General features: G+C 38.8%; 2 protein-coding genes across 2 annotated transcripts in view; one reads left to right on the top strand and one right to left on the bottom strand.

Moving 5' to 3' along the window:
* Positions 1 to 1,305: 1,305 nt before the first annotated feature.
* Positions 1,306 to 13,620, bottom strand: LOC139717299 (peroxisome assembly protein 26-like). Its single transcript, XM_071628789.1, has 6 exons — positions 13,558 to 13,620; positions 9,115 to 9,533; positions 7,975 to 8,109; positions 6,109 to 6,401; positions 2,579 to 2,725; positions 1,306 to 1,525 (listed from the first exon to the last, which is right to left on the bottom strand). The coding sequence occupies exons 2-6, from the start codon at positions 9,372 to 9,374 to the stop codon at positions 1,422 to 1,424; spliced, it is 939 nt and encodes a 312-aa protein (XP_071484890.1). The 5' UTR covers positions 9,375 to 9,533; positions 13,558 to 13,620; the 3' UTR covers positions 1,306 to 1,421.
* Positions 13,621 to 14,462: 842 nt separating this feature from the next.
* The window catches only part of LOC139717322 (F-actin-capping protein subunit alpha-2-like), a 36,443-nt gene continuing 28,542 nt past the window's right edge, over positions 14,463 to 22,363 (top strand). Inside the window, exon 1 of the mRNA XM_071628827.1 lies at positions 14,463 to 14,659. Within this exon, the coding sequence (XP_071484928.1) occupies positions 14,624 to 14,659 (36 nt within the window). The 5' untranslated portion in view covers positions 14,463 to 14,623. The remainder of the gene's footprint in view (positions 14,660 to 22,363) is intronic.

The raw sequence follows: 22,363 nt of genomic DNA, 5'->3' as shown, positions 1-22,363 counted from the left end.
GTGAGGTTCGCTGACTTACCCACAATAAATGAACAATATTTTCTGCTCTCTGTGACCATGGATAACGGCGGCATATTCTCATAACTAAAATGTGGCAGACCCATGGATTTCAACAAAGCATTCGAGTTAACCTTCTTTTGTGCAATCTGGCCAAAGCTGGCAAATGACTCTGACGTTCAACAACATGGTACATGTCACAAATTTCAACCACTGCCTAAATTCACACTACAATTCAGCCCAATGTCTATGGTCCTCTCGTTCTTGAGAAATAAAGTAATATTGGACCACCATAGTCATAAAAGAACCACAAAAAAAATTTCGAAATGATATCCAGAGTCCAAATGCTCAATATTGTGGCCTCCACAGAGGATTTCACGCTCTTTCATGTTGCCTTCTGACCTAACACACAATGTACTGATTACCATAAGCAATAGATCAAGTATACAACATATGCCAGACATGTGCCAAACTGAGCCACCATGCGCTAGTCAGGAACAAAGACAGACCAGGTTCCAGTATGGGAATTTACCTCAGTACAATGGCAACTTCTGGCTTTTTGTTTTTTGTTTTTTTAAAGCAAAAAAAAGGAAGAAGAAGAAAAAAAAAAAACCCAATCATGCGATTCCTTAGAATTGAATCCGGATTGATTTCACAAAGGCTGATTTGCATTTCCTCTCAATGTTCCAAGCTGTGGTGTCAGAGACCAAATCATTGTCTCCCTAAGAAATCCAGCTTGCAGCTGCTACTGTTGTCCATGGCAACGGATCCGTTTGCACCTGTTGACTGGCCGATGCATATACGGCAGCTGAGTTGACTTCACTGCCTACAATTCTATGTACACATTATTTTAGAGTAGCAATCATTTAATATAATTTATGGTCATTGTCTCACATGAAATTTTGGATCTTGCAGAAAAATATGCTCTTTTCTTTATAGCTCAGATTTTACAGAAAGTACTTTTGTTACAGCAACACACACTGTCCTTGGCTTGCTTAAAGCTCTTAAAACTTTTCAACAACTTTCTTTTTTTTTGCGTCAGTTTTTCTTTCATCCGCATGAAGGAGAAACCCCCCACAAAAATATATAAAGACTCTTTCTTCAAATGCAATGCTCCGGTCGTATGATCTCTCAAAGTACCATCCAGTTTCCATAGGAGAGGTCAACAAATCTATGACATATGCACGTCACATCTGTAGCATATAAAACTATTGACGTAACTTTCGTTGTAGTCCACTATGTACAAGCATCACACTCTATGGCATTACTAGTACAAAGGGGGCAGAAGAAACGGGGGGGGGGGGGGGGTTCTTGTGCAGTACGCACTAATGATGCTTCTACAAAGTATGCTTTGGAGGTGAGTACTTTAGTTGTTTTTTTTTCCCCTCCTTTTTAAACATTTTTTTCATAGTTCATCATCCTTTCTACGCCTGCTGGACCATCACGTGGAACGGGGAGAACAACGATCGCCACACGCCGATCACGCTTGTCCACACCGCGGATGCATGGGAAGCACCAGTGGGAATACCTGCCAACAAAATAAGACATGAAACATCAAATCCTGCAGATATGCTGAGGCCACTACATAACACAAAAGAAATACTGAAGTGGGTTTCTCATTTTTTATCTATCTTATCGTCCTATAATTGCAAAAAGACAATAAGGTGTATTATCTCTTTCCTAAGAAAGTGCAAACACACGTATTTTCACCATAAATTTGCTCTACGTACAACCATGTAACTAGTGATTGACACATTTCACACTTAACAAAATGTTATTATGTTCTCTTCTATAAATGCAATTTCAATTCAAGGTCATCATAAGCTCAATTCTGGATAGTTACTAAGGTAACTGGCTTGTAATCCATTATTTTCATTAGCCCATGACTAGGAGTTAGTACTTTGCACATGTGTATATCGCTCACATACTATAATCCATACTACCTTTAATTATCTAATTGCCATTTTTTCCGGGCTTGCTCAGCGTGTCATTTGGCACAAGTACTGAAACTAATATTGTTGATGAATAGTGAATACAAAATTTCCCACATCCCTATTGTAAAACAATGGCCCTTAGGTTGGACTGTGGCAATGTTACACATAAGTGGATTGTTAACTTACTCTTTGTGAATTCTTCTGTTACATTCTACATTAGTTTTACTAATTCCCTTTCTCTTGTCAATTTTTCATTTCTTTTTTCATCTATTTATCATTTGTTTTTGTTACTTCCTTTCTTCTTTTTTTTTTTTTTTTTGGGGGGGGGGGGAGGGGGAGGGGAATTCCTGAAGACTAATTTCAGAGGCTCTTGATATCTATTTTTTTCAAAGTATTTTGTATTGATAATGACAAATACACCTCCAGTTCACAGGCTCAACTTTTTAGAAAATGTGCTGAACAAAATAAGTTATTATAGACAAATAGGATTAGCAAGGAGCAACCAAGTGTATGCATGCACGTATACGAATTAATAGACAGGCTTCTAATTTCAAAGACACATGAATTGTATACTGGATGTTGATGGAGTCGGCATTTGCATCCTATTGACAATGGTAGGCATGCTTGTGATGCTATTGGCCACTCACTCGTATTTGATCTAAACAAAAGCAGGTAAAGGAAGACGCTGATGATCGCAAGGTTCTGGATGCGGTGCAAGCCGTTGGCGGCCGTCGGACTCAGGTGGGACACAAAGAAAGAACGAAGCTTTTGGAACAGACTCAACAAGATGTTCCCTGTGGGGGAAAGAGAGGAATGGAATCAAAATGAAAATAAATTACTAGATAAGAAGATGAATAAAATATAATATGAGAATGATTGATGAATAAAAAATCAATAAATTAGAGAAGCACTCTGAGAGCGCAGACTTCCACCAAGCGGCTCATTTCCACCACTGATCTTGTTCTCCAAATGAGATCAGTGATTTCCACTCATACATATGCATGCTGAAAATCGCCAAATTTCCTAACACAGAAGCCTTGTGTTACGTCATCAGCTTCCAGCAGTGCGGCACCTTGCCCGGGCAAAGAACGCACTCTAGTGCATGTATGTAAACCTAAAAAATACGCAGCCTAAACTCCCAAGTTCATTGACCCAACCTGCCAAAATATTGAAAAAATTCCCGGATCACTACCTAAATGTAATCAGCTGTTCCTTGTGTCATTCTCAATCTTTACTGTAAGTTTCATTCAAATCTATTCACAACTTTTTTAGTTATATTGCACACAGACAAACAAACAAACGCTAATGAAAACATAACCTCCTTCCTTGGCGGAGGTAATAAGAGTATTCAAAATTATGCATTTCCTACCTACCTCCAGCAAAGCATTTGCATAATCATGTTCATCAGAGAAACAAGTCCATCATTACAGCTAGCCAAACTAAAAGCACATCCAAGTTCTGATTTAGACCTATAGCTGCAGACAACAGCTCTAAATCTGTGATATGAGCTGTGGATTTACTAGAGGCACTCAGGAAATAGATTACGAGCTTAAACTAGCCAGACCTAAAGCAGAGTTTACTGCAATTAGGATACTGATGCCAGGAATAACATCATCCCTTGCTCATTCACAAACACCTAACCTCTGCATTGAGGTGTTTTACAAACACAATGAAACAATCCACAAGTGAATTTATCATTGGCAAAACAACAAATGTTAAAAGCCTTGTGACAAGTCTAACCAGCCAGGCACAGGTGTCTGATCTCCTTGCCCTGTTTACATGACAATTTGAGATGCAATTCCACACCATGCAGAAGTTGGCTCTGATTAATGCAGCAAAGTCATAAGAACAGACTGGGAGACATTTTATCCAAATTGTAACCAACATAATATAAAGAGAATGTCATGGAATTTCAGAGTTTCCCATGATGTTTTCATGAAGCAGTGATTGACATTAGTCACAACCACATGCTGAACTTTGCTTGTCTTTTTTGTTTGTTTGTTTGTTTTTCATTTTCCATCTCACAAGATGGCTGGATAGCACACATTCAGCTGCACTAGCTGGTCTTTCATGGGGTCCAATTGTGAGCACTTGGGGCGGAATACTTTGTCTGGTTGTGCACCCTGCTCTTCGAATGAATGAAGTGGGATCTTCTTCGTGAGTGGCTGGTGACTCTTTCACACACAGAAACTCCATTTTATGTCCAATCTCAGGGACATAATGTTTTGCCACTACTATAGGGAACAACATGATGACATACAACGCTGCTCATTAAGACTCACTCAGGTTCGAACCTGTGCCTGAGCCCGAGCCATATGCTTGAAAAGCAGATACATTGCCGACTGAGCCACCTCGCCACAACATCTGATCATGTAGAAGACATGAACAAAGTCATTTTTGATAAGAATGTTTGCTCACACCACTTTGCACCAAGTCATGGTCTCAGGAGCTTCCTAATGACCTACTGCAAAAGTAATTAAAGCAACCTCAACATGCACTGTGGATAAGATAAGTTTTACATGGAGATTTGAACTAATTAATATTTCCCATGGACTCTTATTACCAAGAGGGCAGTCAACTGGAGAGGAGCAGTGTGAGCAAACATTTTTTATTAAATATCCCAAATGACTTTGTTCATGTTTTCTCTATGACTAGATGTTGCAATAAGAAAACAAGGAGACCTTCAAGGCACATAACATGAATACAACTGACGAACAATTAAAGCTCAGTGGATAAGATGTTGGACTCTAAGTTATGAGGTCTCTGGTTCAAGTCTGCTGGCAGCAATAGTTGCACCCCTTGGCAAGGCACTTCATCTGCATCATTGAGTCTGTCATGATCAGACGGGGGCTCGCAGCTGTCGGTAACAAGATACCTTCTTCACAAGCATTAAAGGACAAGTACACGTCCACCTTCATACACATGTGGATTGAGTGAATTGAGCAATATATTGTAAAAGTGGATATTTTCGTGCGACTAATTTTTCGCGCTTGGCCGGGTAAGAAGAGTTTCACGTGTTTTTAATTCCGCGGAATCAAGACATCATGCATAGGAACATATGGCAAGTAAAAATATTCGCGTGCTTTTATTTTCGCACTAGTTTCTGGTTGCGCGAAATGCACGAAAATTTCCACTTTTACAGTAGTAGAACATCATCAAGAGTTTGAGGAAAATCGGACAATCCCTTCAAAAATTATGAATTTCTGAGGTTTCTGCGCAGTCACTACTGGATTAGAAGACTACTACAGTTTATCATGTCACATGTGTACAACAATATTTTGTGAAATTCTCTTTACATTTTTCTTATATCGTTATACGCATGGGACATCATACATTATAGCAGTCTTCTCATCCTGCAGTGCCTGCTCAGATACTTGTATAAATGTGTAACTTTTGGACGGATTGTCAGATTTTCCCGAAACGTTCACTGATGTGACTGCTAATATTGATGCATTCACTCAATCCACATGTAAATGAAGGTGAACTTGTCCTTTAAAGGCAGCCGATCGCCATCCCTAATGGTACGTAAACTCCGAACGACCGAAGTTTGTGCATGCAATTGCGCAATGCCAGACTCGGTGCTATATCCATAAACGTGTGGGACAATGCTACCACTGAGACAAGTGTGTGTGTGTGTGCGTGTGTGTGTACGCATCATACACAAACATTGTCACCGCGAGCTGCGGTGATTGGAGGAGAGAGGCCAGAAGACGCTGCGTCGTGTGTGTGTGTGTGTGTGTGTGTGCGTGTGTGTGTACGCATCATACACAAATATTGTCACCGCGAGCTGCGGTAATTGGAGGAGAGAGGCCAGAAGACGCGTGGCTCTTTTGGCCTCTCTTCATGCGCATGAGCACTGAGAGTGTGCGTCCATTCGGAAGCTCTCGTGGCTAGCTGGGACAGCCATTTTGGGTTAGGAGATAAGCACAGGGAGCTCTCTTGTAGCCTACCGTAAATTCGCTGACCCATTGAGCCAGCACTATTCTCATTCGGTAGTCACTACATTTGATACAGAATGGGGGAGGCAGCGTGTTGCGTTCGTCTCCGTGCCGCACAAACCACTCGCCACGACTGAGTGTCTTTAAGTGCTTCCTCAGTGGTCAACTAAAAAAAAAAACCAAAACACAAGAAAACAAAACTAAACCAAACACACAAGTAAATGAAACAGGATTCTCACCTGGCCGTGAGCACTTCTCTGATCCATCCCCTGCCCCATTCTTTGGTTGCTGCTGCTGCATCTCAGTCAGAAACTTGAGGTACCTCATCTTCCTGTCGGGGCTGAGGACGTCGTTGGCCTCCACATACTCCCGCGCCTGCCTCCATCGGCCCTGGGAGAGGTACACCCGCTTGATGTACAGTTCAAAGACCGAGCAGTACTGATTCATGGACCATCCGTTCTGTGCCCGCAGCCACTGCGCCGAGAATGCCTCGGCGGCGGCAAAGTTCCGCACCTTGCTGAAGAGAAGGATACTGTGCAGGCAAAAGAGAGTGGAGGGGATAATCAGAGCAAAAAGGCCAGTTTGGGAAAGCTGTATCTTGATCACAAGAGGCAGGGTATCCAAGGGAATAACACCCACACAAAAATGCGATACAGCAGTCAGATTTTCAGCAAAGTCAGACCGATGCTCGAAACTTGATGTTCATCTGAACATCAGCAACCCAGTAAAATATGTTGGCATCATAATACGTGTCAACGTGAATTGTACAGTACCGGTAATCATTATCTCCTCACTGATGCCGGAAAGACTTCTTATTTTTGTTACAAAGGAAAATTCACTACTGTACAATGGTAATTATACCACAAATGAAACAATTCACGGCACAGTGAAAAATACATTAAAATATTAATGATACAGTAACTTGTCAAAATTGTTACCTGCATAGAGAAGAAACCTGGACAAAAGCAAACATTCTAATAATTATAGGTTCTACAGCTTTGTCTCCTCTTCTCAAAGGACAAGTTATCACCTTCATACATATGTGGATTGAGTGAATGCTGCAATATCAGTAGAATGCATCAGTGAAAGCTTGAGAGTAAATTTGAAAATCCGTTCAAAACTTATGAATCTTTACAGTTTCTAAGTAGTCACTGCTGGATGAGAAGACTACTACAGTTTATGATGTCACATGCGTAGCATGATATACAGAAAATATAAGGAAAATTCCACACAAAATTAATTTTTGAAAAAAGTACACACCCTCGACTTGTGATTGATGTATGTTAAGAGTAATATTATTCCTCCTGCCTTCTGAAAGAGGCAAGTCAAGTGCTCTTTTATTATGAGAGAAAAGTGAAATAATGCTGAATTTTCTTAATATTTCTTATAACGTTCTACACAAGTGACATCACAAGCTGTAGTAGTCTTCTCATCCAGTGATGGCGGCACTGCAACTTAAAAAATTCATTACCTTTGAACTGATTGTTCGATTTTCCTCAAACTTTCACTGAGGTCTTCTACAAGTATTGCTGCATTCTCTCAATCCACATGCTTATCAAGAACTTGTCCTTTAAAGAGGAAGGCTAGTAACTGATCAGTGGGAATCAGTGGAAATGCTGGGAGATGATTGTTCCAATCCTTATGGGATTCATTCAAGAGTTCATTGTATATCTATTGTTGTGTGAAAATGATTTGCTTCAGAATGGTCTCATATTCAAGTAATGTGCAATTTAAATCTTCCAGGTTAGCGTCCCTGGTCAGTGACGGAGCATTAATCTGCACATTACTTGAATATGAGACCGTTCTGAAGCAAATCATTTTCACACAACAATAGATATATAATGAACTCTTGAATGAATCCCATAAGGATTGGAACAATCATCTCCCAGCATTTCCACTGATTCCCACTGATCAGTTACTAGCCATCCCCTTTAAGGTAAATTGCATTTGTGATGCATTTAATTAACCAATCCAGCAAAGTCCAAGTAAAAAGGCTGCAGCTCTGTTCTCATCTTATGATAGACTGAAGTATTAAATATTTTTGATTACATGCTATGGAAGTGGAATTTAAATAGTCATATAGGTAATATATTCACAATACTTACCACATTAGTACTATCTTTGGAGGAAGTTTGGAGATCTCCCCATAGCAAGAGAGGAGAAATGGCTGCACTTGGTCCCATCTATCTAATTCTGCGTAGGCCTGCATGGCCAGTATGCATACAGATTCCAAGTATTCCCTGTGGTAATGAGATACAACACTTTCACTCACATCACACATTGTCAGTAACAAACATTGCAGAGCACAGCTTCCTCTTTGAATAGTGTAAGAAAAAAATGGAAGTATGATACAAATGATTACCACTGTCTCTTTCTAGTATCCCTATATGGCTGTGAATTAGGAAATAAAAATGAGAAAATAAAGATGAACTTGAAATCAGTATTTAAATAGAAAGATTACCTTTGGCAAATACAGAAATCAGACTTCATTCATTGCATTTTCTACAATTTTATTTTTACACCAAAACCGTATACAGCATGGTGCACAGTGGGATATGTTAAATGCTGACAGCTTTTAGTCCATTATTTTTGCATTGTCAAAGAAAGATAAAACTAATAAACAAACACAACCTAAAAAAACACACACACAGAACAAGATAAAACTCATCTAGCATTTAATCAATACTGACAACTACTAACTTTATGACTACCTGGAATACTTGGGGAAACCAAAATACTCAGTGAAGTACTCAAAAATCAATTTTGGCTACATGATATATGAACTATTCAGTTGATAGTCTTAAAGGTACTGTTTATAATTGGGAGCAGTGATTTAAAAAATGTTTGAGTTATCACATTTGATGCAAATGTGTAGGTCAGGTGTATCACAAACATCCTACCATACAGTATAAACATTTTGCAATAAAGCTTAAAATATACAGGATGTGACCATTTTTCTCAATAAACCATAACTGTAGATGGTGTATTCTAGAAACAATTTTATTACAACTACTGTTCATATTTTGTATATTCAACAATACTTAACATTGATTATACTGATTAACATTTTTTACATTGGTTATTTCTATCCCTATCTCACATTTTACAACTATTTTGAAGCACTTAAGCTGGGTTTCTGTTTCATCTGCAATGGCAAAAGATGTCTTTTTAACTTGTGGTGGTAACTTGAGCATCGAGCTGTAGATACAGGCACAAGCATTGATTGATAACCCTGGATAACCTACCTCATGGCTTCTTTGTGAATCTGTTTGTGGACGTGCTGACCCCTTCTATCTGCATGGTCATTCTGCCCTTGGTCCTCCTGGCCTCGCTGACCACTGCATGGGGCCAGGTTGGGGAATATCACTTCCTGGCTGGGGTCCAAGCCCAACCGGCAGACGCGGAGGACCTCCTCGTGGCGTCGGAAGAGGAGCAGGTCGTTGGCTGCCTGCAGGATCTTCACCCCATCCACCTGGTTACCGTGGTAACCCACACCAATGTCCATCTTGGATTACTGCGGCCCGCTGGCCCCCGCGGCGTTTGGCTGGGAATGGCTCCTGAGGAATACCCCAGTAACAGGCGAGCTCATCTATTTAGCTGGAGCCCCACCAGGTGTCAGCTACTGGCAGCTCAGTGGAAAAAGAAGACTCTCAGCATGATGCATCTGTTCACATTTTATAAGAAACAACAACAATTCAATAACAGTTAAGCAATGAGTCTTCAAGTACTGATTTGTTGTTGTTGTTGCTGTTGTAGATTCGCAATGGTTCAAACATACCATGCTTGAAATAGTACACAAACATCTAGAAATCAAAACAGAAGCATCTCTCGTGGTTTATGAGGATCTTATAGCTTGAGGCCCCATCACACCTTTCCGGGCAAGCCTTGTGTGTGACTTGCGAAGAACAATTTTTGCTACCCGGAGGTCCCCGCAGATGACCCGCACATGACAGTACCTACATGTAGCACATATCTCACCCGTAGTTACCCGGAGTTACGAATGCAAGTCCTATTCACCCGCAGCCAAGTTTAGGCCCTGTCACACCTTTCTGGGCAAGCTACGAGGGCTTATTGTGTGTAGTGTGGGGATTTTCCAGCACGCAGGACCATTTTTGCAGGCAGACAAGGATTTGGGCGAGTTTGGCGTGCATGTTACCTCATGGACCCGTGCTACTTACGTTCTACATACGTGCATTCCATGTGACCTGCGTGTCAGGCGTATGGCTGGTGAGTGAGGGCTGACAACTCGGTGGAGGGATCTCTCTGAAGGAATTTGATGAATATATGGCAGAATTCCCATAAAATGTCATTATCTTGGCAGCAGCCGACTCTCGACAAACCAGCAGAGAGGCAATAACTGACCCTCAGCATGCACGCAATTTGCTTGTATGGCTCGCCTCACGCCCGCAGAACTGACCAGCTACATGGATATTGGCAGTTTCGACACCGTTCCTAGCCAGTAAAACACCTGTATTATGCTCGTAGAATGCCTGCAGATAACATGCGCTTCCTATCGCATAAGCATAGATCCACGGGCAACTTGTACGTACTTCAAGCGGGTCAACTGCCTGTGACTTGCGGCAGCTACGGGCCTCCTACTGGTGGTTCTGTGTGGACCTCTGCGGGCAATCCCTGCGACTCACCCGGAAAAAGTTTTGGTCATGCTTGCCAACATCCTTGTCCACTCATAGAAAATTCTCCTGCATGCGTGTTGGAAAATCCCTACTTGCAACAAGCCCGCTAGCTTACCCAGAAAGGCATGACAGGGCCTTTAATGATACCTCAAGTATCACAAACCTTTTTGCTGTCAGTGCAACATTAGACATATACAATGTATTCAGAATGGTCATTTAATACTCACAAATGGACAGACATTTATAATGCATTCTGAAGAAATAATTAAGGAAACCCTCAGATCCAACTATTCTGCCAAGAAGTGCTGTTGGCTAAATTTTTAATGCAAGTTTCAAATGTTTAAATCTCAAATGCCATCTTAGAATATTTTGTTTATTTTCTATATTATTTTCTTTCATTTCTCCTTTTTTTTTTTTTTTTTTTGGGGGGGGGGGGGGGGGGGGGGCTTCCCTAGGAGCTTCTACCCGGAACACATCTCAAAGTGATATGCCTAACATCTGTGGTGAATGCCACTTTCTAGTGTGCATTTCATGTTGTTTACATACACCAGCAATCATATGGGCTTTATACATGTAGATATCATGCAATATTAAATGGGTTAGTCAAATACTGGTTAGTGATTGGTTAAACAGAGTCACGTGATGGAGGTACATTCGTTTATGTTCTCCCATGGGCGAACATTCTTGGTAATGTTCTCCCATGGGAAAACATTTCCACGTAACAAATGACAGAATGCCTACGCGTAGGATCGCGCGCACAGTGAACTTGGCTCTGCGCGAGCGAGTTATATGTAGTGCGTAGTGCGCGCTAGCTGCACATGCACGCTTTGCTGGTACATGGCGGCCGTGGCTGCAAAGTTCGTAGGAGCCTTACAGATCTCTACGATCTTTGGTGGTTGACGTTGACGTATTTGACTAACCCATATTTACAGATGATGACTTTTGTTGTCGGGAACATGTACCAAACGTTCCCCCCTCAGGGTTTGAAATGCTATTTCGGGAGGCTATAAGTCCCTCGACTTCGTCTCGGGACTTATAACCTCCCTCAGTAGCATTTCAAACCCTTCGGGTGGAACATTCGGTATGTTCCCTCCCCCGCCAGTCATCATCTATATAACGTTACAATGTACATCCTGCCACTGCATGCACATAGCATTCCAATATATGATCCGACTTTCCTGAGCAGAGTACACGATATATTGTTTGCTTCAGAACTCATCCTGCTTTTAGCCTTGTCTGTTTTCATTCAGGAAGTTGGCCTAATCTCTCACTGATGCCTTTGGACTTTCTCCGATAAAATCTGACCTACATACAAGCATACATATATATATCTAGGGCCTTCAGAATGATGCAGAGGATAGTAAACATGTTCATACTTTTACTCCCCCCCCCATATACTCTGTATTAATATCGAAGTATCACCAACAATTAACCCATGGAAATCAGTCAGCAGGGCGCATCTAGCTTTTTGCTGAAGGGGGTGACCCAATGACAATTCTCCAAATAGGCTGACAAGCAAGCAAGCAAACAACAACAACAATAAGCAAAAAAAAAAAAACTAACAAAAAACAGGGCAATTATCCCCACAAGGGCAATTATCCCACGACCTGCTAAATACCAGTTAGTGATAAGGTTAGAGTATAAGATAAGTTTTAGAGTTAGGTTTAGGGTTAGAGTTAGAGTTTGGATTAGGATTAGGTTTAGGTTCAGGATTTAATAGGATTAGGGTTAGGGTCAAAAGAAGGGTTTGGGGTAATTGCCCACGGGGTAATTGCCCTAGACCCTCCAAAAAGGTCATTTTCTGCTGTTACTTCTCCCCCTTCCCCCCCCCCCCACATCAGCTGAAAAGCAAAAAAATAAATAAATAAATAAAATAAATTTAAGCAAAAAAAAAGCAAAAAAAAAAAAGACAGAAACAAAGGAGATCTTCACATTTTTGCTAACAATTCTAGTAACAAATCAGCTGACAGTAAGTCACAAGCAGATCTTGGTTTGGAACACTTTTGGGGAGTATCTTGGAAGTCATTTGGAGAAAATATAGCACAAAAACAATTGAAAAAGATATGCCACATATTTACACATTCATTTGACCACATTACAGATAAAAAGGGCATGACAAATTGAAACAATTCAACATGTATATATTTGCATCAAAGTTCCTTTAATGTTAATATTACAGGGCGGATTCTTACATTTAATATCAGTGATGGACACGACAGGGAAAAGGTTAGGTGAGCTCATTTGACCACTATGTGTGCAAGAAGAGGTACAGTATAGGCCTTTAATTTCTGATCTCTTCCTGTGATATCATAGAATATACTTAAATGGTAAAAAAAAAAAAAAAGCTTGCCAAACAGGGTTTTGTTTGCGGTTTGTTTGTTTCACTTTGAGGCAATGCAAACGTGTACGCCTATCACTTGAAAGAAACTGACACCTAGAAAACCAAATCTGTGAGAAGGGATTTGAAATTGAGAACCAAACTATGGCATATAAAGGGAATGAGTAAGAAATCATACATGTTAAGAGAATAATAAACACTTTTAGACTTATTCCCAGGTTTCAAATATGAAATGTATCTGGATCTATGTTGATGGTGTTGATGCCTGATGGCATTAATATAGCATCCAGAAGGGCCCAGTTCTCCACTTTCTAGGGCACTAGAGTGAACTCCTGTTTAGTCCTCGGGGTCCGGCAGTTTTCTTTCGTTAGACTATATCAAAATTTTGTTATAACCGAACAAACAAACAATAAAAAACAAAGAGAGGATAATGTTGTGGCCTTAATATAATATTTATTTTGTTGAAAGAAACCAGAATTTCGTTATAACATAACATTGTTCATTTTATATAACATGACTCAGGAGTGTATTGTATTGCTAAATATTGTATTGTACAAAAATATTGACTCATGATATTAAAAGTCTCTGTTTACGTTGGTTAGTAACGTTAGTAAAAATACTCTGTTTTAGATCTCACTAGATTAGATGTAGAATCTAGACCCCTTTAATCCATTTTCTCTCTATCTCTTCTCTTTCTTTTTTTTTTAATGACTCACCTAACCAATGTTGACAATGAATGTAGAAATAACAAAACATTGGCCACACACTGCACTGTCACTGCCGACACTGGGCCCGGCTCACGTAAACGACTGGCCGCGTGCTGATAAGATCATGGGCGATAACAACATCCACTTCGAACGCTTCCGTAGCGGATTTGTAATTGACGACGTTTACAATAAAGCTTAACTTTAGTGAATGTTTCCTACAGGTTTTCTACTCGGCTTAGCACCAACTACGAATTAGCTCCTTAGTAGTCACGGTAGTCCTTGATCCTCGGTGTGGTCTAGTCAGTCGGAATGCAGAAAGGAAGGCTGAATCTCCTCCTCGTTTGGTTGGCTCCTCAGGCAGCAAACTACCTCCGTCGAGTCATATTTGGGTGTGAATTCCTTAAATAAAAGAAGAATATCTATCTTCAGATTTTGGCTCTATCACGCAGCTCACATTTTGGAGATAAATACGTAACATTCCTCCATAATTGAAAATCCAGCTCCCACACATTCAGTGCATTCCATAACAGACTAGTGTGGTAATTATACACGTACACTATCTGCACTGTATGTATAGGGATTCTCGCCTAGCCTTCTTACTTCAGCTCACAGACGCTCGCGCACTGTGTAGAAGTGTAATATGTGTGTATGTAACGTTAGAGGTTGTTCGCTCGTGCACCGTCTTTCGTAAACATCGGCGGTGGCGACGTCGCGCGCGGCCGCTAACCTGCAAATCTGCACGCAATGATTGAGCGGAGCCGCCTGAGCTGCGGGGGAGTCAAACGCCTCGATCGCTCAGCATACGAAATAGCACGGACGGCCTTTCGTAAAATCACCTTTCTTCTTCCGGGTTGTGCAGGTAACAGACGCAGAGGGCGACACACGTCGCTCTCATTTCCCACAATCCACTTCGACAAGAAAGGCGTGTATGTACGAGATAGCTGTGTGTGAGTTGGAAATCAACTGTGAGCAAGCATTCTCGAATCCATCCCAGCGAACGCCCGCTACATTCAGCCAGGCGTAGGCTGCGATTTACGATACGTTCCCGGTAGATTCTACATCTGAGGCGAGCAAGATGTCGGGCTTTGAGCAAATAACCAACGAAGATAAGGTAAGAGAAACTATCTAGAATTCTCTTCTAGGTACCAGAAAGTAAGAGGGATGGGTTGGCTCCCAAAAACCGTAATTACAACTGGACAAGTGCCAATGAAATGCTGGAATTCCAATACCAAAATTCACTTCCTGCTTGTGCCGTGGGTTTAGATTGCGGGAGCTGAGCCCAGAAATGATCACATGCCCGCCGTCTTCAGGACGGGTGTAGATATTGTCTACAACTATCACAATTACGTTAGATCTACAAAACAATGCTAACAGGTTATATGTGATGATGGTGTCTGTTGGAGACAAAGTATCCAATCACAGGCACAGTCACAGAGTTCTTGCAAGATGCAGGATTATTGTGTAGATTCTATGAGGTGAAGATGTTTTGATATAGGCTAGACTAGACCCCCTCTATCTGAATCCTATTCCTGAATTACACAAAAACTCAAGCAAGGGGTTGGACTCTTGGAGATGGAAGATCGAGCTTTCATTACTTTTTGTGAGATACCCAGTAAATTTAGAGTCTAACGGTTAGAGTTCTAATAAAATTATACTATTAGGCCTAGGCCGGCCTACCAAGAAACCACTTATAAAAATTTATATATTCAAAATCGTACAGAGCATACCATTTTAAGAGGAATTAAAAGTTTATTTGATGAAAATCGGTTTTGGAATGGCCAAGACATCCAAAAACAAAGTAAAACAAAGCGATCGTAATTAAAGTTGGGTCCCACCTTTTAGGATCCCTTTGTTTTGGATATCTTGGTCATTTCAAAACCAATTTTCATCAAATAAATGTTGAATTCCTCCAGGAGTCACATGCTCTTTTGTATTTCATGACGTTTCTCATTATCTCACCAATAATGCTAGAAATATGAAGTTTAAGAGCACAACCACAAGTGGAATTTTCCACAACTAATTTTTCGCGCTCTCCCGGTTAATTTAACTTTACAAGAGAGTTTTACATGTTTGAATTTTGATTGCGCGGAATCAAGACATTAACTACTGGAACATTATGGCAAGCAAAAATGATCGCTTGCTTTTATTTTCGCGCGAGCTTCTGGTTGCGCGAAATGTGTGAAAATTTCAACACTGTGAAATTGTCCACTTTTACAGTGTACCATCCATTTAAACCAAGCAAGAAACAACCTTTTTTGTAAGCCCGAGAGGAAGACTTAGTGCTCCACGTATTGCATAGTGGAGTAGAACACCCTGTCTGTATGACTGTATACTGTCTACTGAAAAAAATGGATATTTTCGCCCAACTAACTTTTCATGCTTGGCCGGGTAAGAAGAGATTCGCATGTTTTTAATTCCGCGGAATCAAGACATCACGCACAGGAACATATGGAAAGCTAAAATATTCATTTGCTTTTATTTTCGCGCTAGTTTCTGGTCACGCGAAATGCGCAAAAATTTCCTCTTTTACAGTACTTCGTACAGTTTCTTAAAATGTTGTAAATTGCCACCACGTACTAGAGTAAGTGTCGCGGTTCGCGGCCGTTGCAACGTACTTGTATTCGGTAATAAAACACTGAATGCAGCGACACACTCTACACACGTATACCACACAACACACTGCCAATCTACAAATATCAACCTATGGCAGGGGCAAAATCTTCAACAAAAATTAAATTTTCTCCTCTAAATGATGACATCTCACATCCAAAATTTCTTTTTTCAGTTCAATTTCTTAACATCACAGTTACAATGTAGGAACAAGGACTCTAAGAAATAGCCAGTTTCTCAGACCCTTTGTTCCTATTTTGTTGTTTTCCCAATGTTTGTGGATTTTGAAAACATTTCCTCACGTAGAAATAGAACTTTCGCGAGCCGAAAACATGAGAAAGACGACAATAACACTGCCAGAACTGTGATCCCTGTTTGTGGTCAGTGCATGCGTACCAGCTATTTTCATGTGCTTTCGCAATGGGACCAGGCGCTTACGCAACGTTTTGCGAGCCAAGTGAAGACATTCAGCAGAAGATCGCAGAACATGCGTGAATTGCATAGGAATTGTACAATGTGCCGTGAACCGAGATACTGCTGTCGCAGACCGGTGAACGCTGATACCGGATCGTGGCCCTGGTCAATCTTGACCACTGCGTTTGTCATTGGTCATATTTTTGTGATAACAATGATGAGCAGCAATAATCATGTTATATCATGAAATGGTTGAAAATAATTTGCCTGATTTGTTTACAGAGTGCAAAAACCCTTAAACGGCCACAAACTGCAACATTTACTCTAGCGTTACAATGTAGATGTAGTTTGCATAAGAAAGAGACACATAAAAGGGATGGTTACTATGATACTGGTTGAGATGAGGATTGAGCTTTTTTAACTTTCTGCAAAAGGTATCAGAAACCACTTTTGAAATGGCTGAGATATCCAAAAACATAGTAATAACCCACCTTTTATTAGGATCTTAATTGGTTTGGATCAAAATCTCAGCCATTTCATAATCAATTTTCATCAAATAAACTTTGAATCCCTTTTAGATACATGTTCTTTTGTATCTTAATTTATCTCACAAAAAGTTGGAAACTTGAAACCCCATTCTATAACCAAAACAATTCCTAAGTACCATCCCTTTATGTTGCATGATTTTGTTGGATTATACTTCTCACATCATCCTGCACTATATGATGTATATTGAATTGTTGGGGCAGTGCATTATGTAACGTTGCTTCTGAGTTGTTTACAGAGGATACAAGGGATGATATTCCAACCACTAAATGACTATTTAGAACCTCCAGGGGAGAAATTTATATTCTGCAGTCTATAACAAAATCAGTGCTTCACTTTGTACCCTTTTTTAACTATGCTCGACAAATCCAGTAGGAATGCATTTTAAGCAGCATCAGAATCTTGTGACTAGGACAGACAGGACCAAATTATGGCTACAATATCTTATTATCAAAAACTTAGGTGATTTATCATGAAATACCTTATCACATGCCTGGAGCTATAGCTGACAAGATGCATCAACTTTGAATACCCACATTATTTGATGGTCCATTATGACCAGTCATTCATTAACAGCAAAAACTGATCATACATGTAATATATTCTCTTAATTAGACATTTTGATGGTTGAAACTTGCCATTCTTTCTTTGAAGCATTTCTTCATTTAGTGCCAGGGCAGAATGGATTTCTTTCTTAAATTTGAGCAGTAACTATCAAATACCTACGATGGTTGTATCTGTTTGTCTACAGTATACGTTCATCAGACTGTAAATATATTGATTTCAGTGTAATTCTGGTATATCGTATGATTGTACAGTCTGTATGTAAGAACTAATCCCAGGAAAGGCATTAAAAAGAGTAATGTCAGTAAGTTACAAATACACGAAAGTCAGGCTAGACTTGACATAATATGGTTGGTATACAAATGTATATTTTTTCGTCCTCTTAGTGCACATGTAAATCGCAGTGTATTTACAGTTTTGAATCAATAATTCATTTTTTATTTTTTAATGTACAATGTATGTGCTGTTCAAGCTTGGTTTTTCTACAAGTATGTACAGTATGTACATCATACATTGTATTCACAATCCATCAAACTGTGCTGAAGTATGTAACATGGGCAATTCCTGAAAAAAAAATTAAATGTACCCAACGGTGAAAATGAAGAAACAGCTTTGTTTTACTATGGAAAGTGTTCAGTAAGGGTCATATCAAGCTGATATGATAAAGAATTTGGTCCAATTTGGAAAATTATATTTATTAACTATTGAAGTATAAAGTGTTTTTCAAAGACATTGCAGAAAATTTATAATAGCTTGCATATAAATTCTTCTTTCGAATTTTTTCTTTCTATGAAATAAATGACTTTCAGGTAATCATTTTATGATATGATAAAGCTGATGACTCATTTGGTACATCATTCTTCTTGGTATTGGAAGAAATTGATTCTTTTTTGAAAAATGATCATTTCAGTTTTTTTCAATTTCCACCTCTTTGAAAGTGTAATGTCCATAACGTTTTAGATGTACAAAAAGTGTAAAAGTTTTGTAACACACTGTGTTTTTATCAAATTTTGTTCTGAACTCACATGCAAAGCTAAAATGCGATAACACACAACACGTCCACACAGTTGTTTTTGTTTTTTTCGAGAACCTGTATGATCTTTTTAAAACAGCATTACAACATTACATTTAAGGTTATCGGTTCCAATGCATTATGGACATTACACATTTGTAGCAGTTAAGTATTATCTACATATGATTGTGTGGAGTACATGTAGTTTTGACTAAATTTAACTTTAATGAAACATTTCTTTACCTTTCAACTTATGCTTAAAGTAGTGTAATTAAATGTGCTTAAACTCAGACCTTTCAGTGAATAAATAGGCATGTGAAAAACATGTCCAAAAAATGTAATGTCCGTAATGGCAAATGTTTTACAATGTAACTGCTGTATCTCGTGCTAAAATGGAGTGAAACTTACACAGTTTATGATTTGTAGGTTCATATGTGTGTGATTCAGTTGTATGAGTTCAGAATGAAAAATGTTAAATGTTAACTTAATGACCTTTTGAAGTTGCAAATTTTGCCTGAAATGTAATGTCCGTAATGCTGGAACTGCCCACATACAATGCTGAAGTGCATTGAATTGTTAAGAATCCTTTGAGCAGATCTGAACTGGTTGAAATGGCAGAAGTTTGAGATCAAAGGACATAAATGTATTAATACTTTCCAGCAGACATCCTCATGCCTGTCTCTTCTTAAAGATAATATAAAGTTTTGGTACCTCAAAAGTTTCCCTGAGTTTCCTTGTCTTAGTTTGTGTTTCAGGTTAAAGTACCATTCATATGACATAACTAACACTGTGAGACTTACTCGCCCTAAAGGGCTCTCATGTCTTAGTAATCATGCAATAATGGTTTCGTTCAATACGTGTACATTGATTATCGCGGTACCGCATCGAGTCAAACTAACGGCTCGTTCGAATTTTTCAGAGCCCGCTCTGCTCTGGTACGAAACCGTTATTGCATGATTACTAAGACATGAGAGCACTTTGGGGCGAGTAAGTCTCACAGTGTTAGTTACATGAAAGGTACTTTAACCTGAAACACAAACTAAGACAAGGAAACTCAGGCGAACTTTTGAGTTACCAAAACTTTATATGGGCATTTCCGTGAGTTGTGCGACATGACCACCAAAATTTTACCCGCATATTTCAGGACAACTGATAATCTTACTTTGTTAGCCATAGTTTGAAGTGTGTGAAACCAACTTTACCTTTAAGAAAAGTTCCCTTTTGTGGATTTTTATACCTTTTGAAACCAGAAAGCATTTTTTGACCTAAAAATCCCTAAAAATGCATTTTTGTTGCTCTTTGTGATTATTTTTTATATTTGATTCTCAAATCAAACTTTGTTTGGTTTTACAAATCAAAAATATATTAATCTAGCAGTAAATAAAGTGGAGACCTCGATATAAGATATGTACTTCGGACACCAGCGTGCTCTTACATAGCTCGAGAAGCTGCTGTAACGTGAGTTACCGAAACATGAACTTTTTAACCTAGCAATTTTACTGTGCCCAACTGAGACATGGTATTTTGGATTATCAAATAACTATGCAGCACACATCCAAGAAATATGATGGGACTTATAGTCTTTGCTTCAAATTCTCATAACAGAGGTCTTAAAATTGTAACGTGAGTTACCATGTAACGTGAGTTACCGCAATGTAACGTGAGTTACCGACATGATTTTTCTTTAATACCAAGAAATGATATGAAGGTTGTGATTGTAAGTAACCAATGAGTACATGATTACTGAACTCTTGTATTAAGATTCTATTTCCAGTAGATTGTTATTCTCTTGGTCTCTCTCTGTCAACAAACCAACTGGTCTACATGTACAATGTATTAATTACACATGTTCATTACATGTGCTGCAACAGGTTCCATATTTACTATTAATATTACAGTGCATGTATACTGATCTGTTACGAAAGTTGTTAAAAGACATTTCTTCTAAAGCTGCATGGACCTTGTTCAAGCAAATTATCAAAATTTTGTGATAACTATTAATAGCCCCCTGATTGGGATAATCACTGCATGATTACTCTTGAAAAGTTCTTGTTTTTGTAATTCAAGTGATTACTATTTGACATTTCATAGTTTATACCTACCTGTATAGACCAAAGCCATTGTTTATGAGGCTGAAACATTTACATGTATGAACAGAATTTTACGATTGGAGCTCGCTTCCTGCTGTTTTTTCTGAGATTTTTGAGAACTGAACATTGTGAATTTGACACGCTTATGTGTTTTATACTATTCTACTCTGAGGTTTTAGCAATATTGTTGCAAAATCCTACAATGAAACTTTTCCATGTTTACTATAATTTACTTTACATGCTGATCTATTACCAAAAACTTGTTGAATGTGAACCTCATTATCAGACATTTTCTTTAAGAGCTGGACAGTCATGTACCTTAAAGCAAACTATCAACATTTTGTGATATTAATAGTTAGCCTCCTGATCACAAAATATTTACTATTCATGTTTTTCATTGGGATTTACTGCTTCAGTCTGCTTGATTACTCTAGAAAATACTGGTATACTTTTTACATGTATGTACAATTTAAATAATGGCTACTTGACATTTCATAGACCAAAGCCATTGTTTTTTAAGGCTTAAACATTTATGAACATATTTTATTAAACTGATCAATACTGGTAGCAGATAACTAAAATTTATCTGCAGTTTCTGTAATTCAAGTCTAATTTCTGTACCAGTTTAGTATATGTGTAAGAATTTGTAAACAAATCAAACATACAAACAATTGATTATTGAGTAATTCAAACAATTATCAAATAATTGGAATATAAATTGCATTGTTTAAAAGTTAGGATTTATTGAAATATTCATTTCTGAACCTTTAAACTCTCCACAGACTACATGTACAGGTCTCTAGTTTCGTGACTCAGTGTATTAAATGGAATAGTTTGTGAATGACTTGTTTTATCTAGATAGCCTGAAATCCATTTAAATCTAGTAAAATAAAAAAACAATCAAATCAAATCTGTTTCATATCATTTTGTTGAATACAATTTTTGTCTCGGTACAAATGAAAGCTTGGAAAACGACTCAATTAAAAATGAAATTTATCTTCAAGTTGGTATTCTAAATGTAAAGTTTCCTGCCTTTTGGTAATCTCATGGATAAAATGGGATTAATTACTGTCAGATCAATGTTCAAATCAATTTAGATTCTTTATTCATGGAGTTTGTTTGTGAAAAAAAGTTGTCTTGGTAAGTTTTCTCTGGATTATTAAGACAAGAAATTGTCTTGTGATCATGTGGACAAACTGTAACGTGAGTTACCGTAACGTGAGTTACCGCTTCACATGATGATACCTGGAGAATGTAAGACAATTTGAATTTTTACCATACTCGGTGATGTATGTTGTTAGTCCATGACTTTGGCACAATAGACTTTAAAGTCTCTCTGTTTCTTGTTTGAGGAAACTTTTGAATATAAGACATGCCAAATTTTTGCATGTCCAAATTATGTAACGTGAGTTACCGACATTTGTAGTGTTTTTTCTCATAGTTCTCATAAGAGTCTGTGGATGTAATGTTGCTGTGAGGTAGGATGGAGGTGCATGATACTCATTCACATGTAGTAACTCATATCACTAATTAGGTTTTAAGGATATTGATCTCAACGACCTAATTTTGAGTTCAAAAT

Source organism: Diadema antillarum, unplaced genomic scaffold (genome assembly GCF_040938485.1).
Source record: "Diadema antillarum isolate AM-2024a unplaced genomic scaffold, OU_Dant_1.0 scf00000074, whole genome shotgun sequence".
Taxonomy (NCBI): domain Eukaryota; kingdom Metazoa; phylum Echinodermata; class Echinoidea; order Diadematoida; family Diadematidae; genus Diadema; species Diadema antillarum.
Note: the sequence above shows the minus strand (reverse complement) of the source record. Positions and strands in the feature narration are given on the sequence as shown.